At 38.2% G+C, this 6,291-nt stretch overlaps 1 protein-coding gene across 1 annotated transcript in view; it reads left to right on the top strand.

The window, feature by feature from the left end:
- Positions 1 to 4,999, top strand: part of LOC109320746 (mucin-5B-like) — a 49,543-nt gene extending 44,544 nt beyond the window's left edge. Inside the window, exons 44-49 of the mRNA XM_019551005.1 lie at positions 976 to 1,098; positions 1,217 to 1,315; positions 1,781 to 1,909; positions 2,347 to 2,392; positions 2,811 to 2,922; positions 4,072 to 4,999. Of these exons, the coding sequence (XP_019406550.1) occupies positions 976 to 1,098; positions 1,217 to 1,315; positions 1,781 to 1,909; positions 2,347 to 2,392; positions 2,811 to 2,922; positions 4,072 to 4,282 (720 nt within the window). The 3' untranslated portion in view covers positions 4,283 to 4,999. The remainder of the gene's footprint in view (positions 1 to 975; positions 1,099 to 1,216; positions 1,316 to 1,780; positions 1,910 to 2,346; positions 2,393 to 2,810; positions 2,923 to 4,071) is intronic.
- The last annotated feature ends 1,292 nt before the right edge of the window (positions 5,000 to 6,291 follow it).

Genomic DNA, 6,291 nt, shown 5'->3' on the forward strand with positions numbered 1-6,291 from the left:
GGGGTTGCAGCTTCCCTGCTACATGCCCAGCTAGCTGCAAACCCCACCCTGCTCCCAGCCAGCTGACCTGGCTCAATGTGCTGTGCTCCTGGGCACATGTGCAGAGGCTCTGAGGTTTATTCATGCACATCAACAGCATGTGTAGTTGTGCCCACCATGTTCTGGAATAGTTCCTCATAAAAAATAAATAAAAAAAGGAAAGGAAAGGAAAGGAAAAAGAAAAAGAAACCCAAGAGAACTAAATCCGGATTATATCTTCAACATCTGGAATGGGTAAAACTTTCTGTTAAAGCAAAATTTTGGAAGAAGTACTTTTCAATAGGGTGCAAGAGATGAAGCACTCAAAAATACATTTAGGATTTTGGCCTAGATTTCAAAGTTGACATCTGAACTTTTTAGACAAGATTTTCTCTAATACCTGTGACCTTGGAGAGTGTTACTGGGATTAATTTTCAAAGGAGGCCTCAAATCTATGTCTATAATCTGTAAACACATTCATGTCCCTGTGTTTAGGTATCCAAATAGGTAGAAATTTAAATATCCATTTTAAATTGATGACCGTTTCACTGGCTCTTGATATAATTCATAGATTCTTCTGCCACAAGTGAAGCCTGGAAGGTTCATAAAATACTGAGACAGCTCCAACCAGACTTATCTATTTTCCAAACTAAGAGTGTTCTTTTGATCTTTTGCAGCATATCCTGGCCACATCTTTGTTAGTGTAACCATTTTTGTATAATTTCAGTTAGTTTGTTCCCACTCCTACACTGGTTTTCTATTTTTTGTAATATGTGCAGTATAATTGCTTTAGGCTCTCCACAGGGCAACTTAATCACACTAGTGTTTCAGCATCTTTAATGTTGCATGAAATTGTGCTAACCTCTGTCCATACTTATCAGATTTCCTAGACTAGATTTTCGACGCGATAAAAAAAAAAGTTCAATCTAAGTGTACTTAATCTTTGACTTCTCCCAGGCTGGAATGCTTGTCCCAAGCGATCCATGTAAGAATTGTACCTGCAGTTCTGTGGTAGATCCAATCTCCAAGCAAAATATTGTGCAGTGTGAACCAGTGAACTGTCATACATCTTGCCCCTCGGTGAGCTCCGTTTTTCATTTTCACTTTCTCAGCCATTGTTTATTTTCTCTAGATTTGAAACAATTAAAGTCCCTCTCATTGAGTCATTGCATTTCCTCTCTTATTGCTTTGTAAACAGGGTTATGAGTATAAAATGAAATATGGAGAGTGTTGCGGGGAGTGTGTGCAGGTGGCTTGCTTAATCTCTTTGGATAACAGCACTAGCCAGGTGCTCAAGGTAACTGTTATTTTTTATTTTCATTGAACTTTGCTTTAGGCCACAACAGGTGTGAAATGTTGACAAAAGCAAGACAGCTCACAACCAAGTCACACCCTGTATTATTTACAGCAGGATACTTTCTATGTTCTTATTAACTAGGGCCACTCATTTTCAGTAAGGGCCTCATTTTTCAAATTGGACACAAATCTTTGGATAACTAAATCCTACCTTAATGTGTTCAAATGTGTAGTGAGATGTGGAAGGTTTCTTAAAGCTGATATGAGGAGGCGGTTCTATGATTAAAATAATAACGTTTGGAAATTTGGCTTCTGATACTTGCTAACTGATAGGGCCTCAGAAATAGAGGAAAATTACGAGTTTCTAGTGGCATACACTGAAAACCTCATGTCAGTCCTTTTCAGAGTAACCATACTATGTTTGATCATGTCATGAAAGAAATTATACTAACTTTTTTCATTTTAGCCCAATGATACCTGGACACCCCAAAATAATAAATGCATCTATTATGAATGTGATAAAATTGAAAATCAACTTATCACAGTGGAAGTTAGGACACCATGCCCTGCCTTTAACCCTGATGAGTGTAAACCTGTAAGTTTTCAACAGTTTTTTATTCTTTACTATTTATTGAGTTCTGCTGCATTGAACAAGTGTCAATGGATACAAAGCAATTTAAGACAAGGAATCACAATCCATAGTTAATTAATGACCAAGACAGGTGGGTTTCTATTAAGAGAGTGAAACTAATCTTGCCATGCTGTCAGCTGTACCCAACAGACACAGCAAAAAACTGCCTCTCCAACTTCAAATATAAACTATTTCTTGTTTGGAGTATCTGTAGTCAAGGACTGTAGGGGATCTAGGCAGCATGATACCCTTTGAAGTCCACCAACCAAGTTTTTATTTGTTGTCCATTGTACACCAAACTCCCTGTTTATTAAGGACAAGAATGCTAACATGTTCTAGAAAGCTCTTCATAGGCCATCTATATGGAAACTTAATCTTTGCGTTTTGTCTCCGCACTAAAGGAAGACATCCAGCTGACTGCTGATGGCTGCTGCAAAATATGTAAATGTAAGTAATTTTCAGCTTTTCTGCCCAAACAGAGTATGTGTGATTATAATATCTCTAGCTATACTAAAGGAGGATTTATCCACGGTCCATTCCCTAATTTTTTTTAGTTCCCTCTCTTTCACTTAGTCCCACCAAAGAAAAGGGGCTTGCTTGATAGTGACAAGACATTCCCCACTCCATCCAAAATTTGACTATATTTCCTCACCAGTTCTTTTTACTAGAATTGGGAGATCAAGATTGTGCATTAAGCTGAAATCTCCAACTAATCTTTATGTGTGTTTCCTAACTACATTAATGGTGTGTTAATCCTGTGTAATCAACATCTTCCACTCAGAGAAAATGATTTAAGCTTTAACTCTCAGTGTATTTGAAGAAAAGAGGTGAAACATTTCTATTTATTTTTGCCTCTTTCTTAAAGCGGACAGATGCAAGGTTCAGAAGAAACCAACTGTGATCTACCAGGATGAATGCAAATCTTCCAAATCTATCGAACTGACATACTGTGAAGGGTTTTGTGGTAGCTCCTCCAAGTAAGTAGAAGCAAGTTCATTATGCTCCCCCAAGTATAACTATCAGTGTCTGCACCCTTGGTGGCAGCTGGGCTGACAGCAGTAGAGGCTGCTGTTTTTGCCCTCCCTTTGAAGTGGGCACCTGAGGCTGGCACCCCAGTTTCCCACCCCTTGTTACTCTACTGATACTCCTTTCTGTCAATTTACCTTTCTGGCCTCTCTTTATTCAACTGCTCAAGGGCTATTAAGCATGGAATCATCTGTACACTCTCAACAAATTTAATATACACTCGAAAAGCAAGTAATTCCATTGAATGTGTTGCCTCCTTTATCTCAAGTGTGTCAATATTAGACAATATTTTTCACACAGTAGTACATCAGTGCTATTATATCTTCCACCACTTGGGCTAAGAGCGTGACACAATATATAATATGATATACACAATGTTAAAAAGCCAGGCTCACGGAGATAAATACTAGTTCAAGTCACAAAGCAGAACACTGGGGACCTAATGGCAAAGCTCAAACAGGAACAAAAGTAAAACCAGGAGAAAGAGGTATATTGTAGCAATTCTATGATTTACACCACTGTAAAACTGGTGAAGTTCCAATGTCTTCAGCAGTGTTATTTCTGATTTTCCTCTGTGGCAAAAAGAGTCAGGACCTGTATAAGTCATTACTACAATTTGGTTAGTAACAGAGTCCCTCATACGTAGATTGGCCTATCCTTCCTATCAATTCCTCTTCCAAAATCATCACCACCATTTTTAATTTGTTTTATCATAGCACATAAAAGCCCTAAGAGGGACCTATTGCATTCAGGCCCATAGAGTATACAACAAAAACTTTCTGCCCTTCATTTCTCTCTCTCTCACATACATGCAGAGAATAAAATTTCCCATTAAACAATGATGATAGTGGACAGACTAAAAATCACTACAATCTCAACTTGTATGTTTGTACCTTATGCTAGTGCACACTTGCAAGCTGGTAATAATAGGCCTAAGCCTGGTCATGCTAAAGTGAAAGAGAGATTTGCCACTGAGCTCAGTGGGAACAGAAACACACCTTCTAAGAAACATGTTATTGAAATCATGCTGGGTTTGGAAATGAGCGTCTGGTGATTTTTATGGAAGGACATAAAGTCCTTTTCTTTGTCTGCCTGGGCAGGTATTCCTTGGAAGCAAATCAGATGCAACACCAATGTACCTGCTGCCAGGAGCTCAAGAGCCACAGGAGACAAGTGACCCTGACATGTCACAATGGTACAAGAACCAATTATGACTACATCTATGTGGAAGAGTGCCAATGCGTAACTGCGTGCATCCCATCAGAGTCTGAAGACAGGACCAAACATCTCCAAAGCAGGCAGATTAATTAGCCATATCAATGAAATAACCTGTGCTCCTGCGTAAAACTGTGTTTCTTTCTTATTTTAGCTCTCACTATTACCATGTTTCATTTGTTAAAACGTGAGACTATTCAGGAGCCAAATAAATTGTCTTGTCATGTACTTTGATTTGTGAACAATACTGTTTTTGAAGACAAACAATGCACACAATTACAACTTGGATTAAGAGAGGTTGGGTTTTGATTTAAGATGGAAAAAACCTTTCCTTTACCATTTTCACTCTGAGGTTTGAAGGTTACAGCAGTAATATATTTCCATCTTCTTCACCTCATGTTTGTGAGTGTTCTCTCTCACTGGTGAGTCAGCCACCACTGGATCTGTGTGTGTGTGTGTGTGTGTATGTGTGTTTTTTGTATGTCAAAAACCTGAAGGCCCTCTACAGAGCATCCTTTTTTGACAGTCTGGAGATCTGCAATTATTTACAAAATTGTTTACGTATTAATATTTTGGCCAAGAAAAAGGGCAGTTCTTGGGGAAAAAATATTATGATAATTATCTTACACAAAGAAAACCAAATTTTATGGTTATATTTCACTGTCTTTTCCTATTTATTTGTGACCAGAGAGATAATTTCATTGGGTATCCTTCTCTGTTGGAGTTTATGTTCTTTAGTGTCAGCAGGCACCTGGTAGTGGCAAGGAGGAGACTGTTTCCTTCTGCATTGTGTCTCTTATTTGATTAATAAAACTTTCAGCATTTTTACCTGTTGGTGACTGCTGTTCTTTTCATTATCTCTGCTCACTTTGGCTTAAATTGTGACTTTACAATTGCAATCGTACTCCCTGGTTCCACTATAGGAAAGGAACAAGACATTCCCCAAAACTTCATTTCTGGGTGCAGAATACTGCCCAGTCAGCTCTGTTTATTGGCACAGAGGACTGGGGGAGTCATATTCTTGTTCACTCTCTGTCTACTATTTCCAATGATGGTTGAGGAACATGTAGGCTGCAGCCTCTTTCTTTCTCTGTACCTAAAGCTGAGAACTAGGAAATGCTAGTATAGCAGATCTCAGGAGCATGGCTTTTAGCCAGAATTCTTAATAAACTAATAAACTGGAGTATAGCAGATCTGGTGAAAGATTAATCTTTGCTACTTTCCTGCATGGTATATTAGAATAAGACAAAATAAAGCTTCTAGGGAAGAATGGTTGCACCTGTAACACGCCTACAGCTAACCATTTGCAAACAGATCCATATCTTAAAGCTTAATCCTACATCTGCAAACTCATTTTCTTCCTTCAATACCTGTGAAATCTTAAATTCAGTGGAATTATACCCAGAAGGAATTTGGCTGTATTTCCCCTCAGTACTTTATAAAACAATATTTACCCAAGCTGTCTTGGGTGTTTACTGTGTCAGCACCTGCTACAGCATAAATAATGAAGCCTGAAGTAAGGATTTGGCAGGAAAGTACAGAAGGAACTAGTTTTTTCAAATAATTACACATTTTAAACACACAGAGAAGTCCAAACTCAGTCCCTGGATGAAGTGAATGACACTGCAACCTGTGCCCCATACACCATTAATGGTTTGGGGTCTCAGGTAGTAATTGTTTAGGGATAAAGCAGTGAATGTTAGCTTTACAGTTTGCTTTTACAATATTTTAAAATGACACATGGATTACAGTGTTATAAATGAAGATTACTTCCAACTGCACATAAGTGGGGGAAGATAATATCTCAATTCTGTCGCTGAAGAAGTCTAAGGTCATAAATACGTGTCTGAAAAGTAATTGGGAATGGTACTTTAAGTGCCTTTCCTACAACTGTTCTCTGAAAGTAAAGAGGTATTGTCAATGCAAAGAGGTCATTCTCCCATAAACCATGAACTCATACCTAATGCACTGACCTAACATACACAAGTTTTGTTTGAGTGTTACTGCTTCCAGGGACCAAGACTATACAACATTATTTCCATCCTATACTCTCACTAGGCTATTAGGAAGAAAAAAAAATCACTCTTTAATTTATTAACTGTAGC

This window comes from Crocodylus porosus, unplaced genomic scaffold (genome assembly GCF_001723895.1).
Source record: "Crocodylus porosus isolate Cpor-Errol unplaced genomic scaffold, CroPor_comp1, whole genome shotgun sequence".
Classification (NCBI taxonomy): Eukaryota; Metazoa; Chordata; order Crocodylia; family Crocodylidae; genus Crocodylus; species Crocodylus porosus.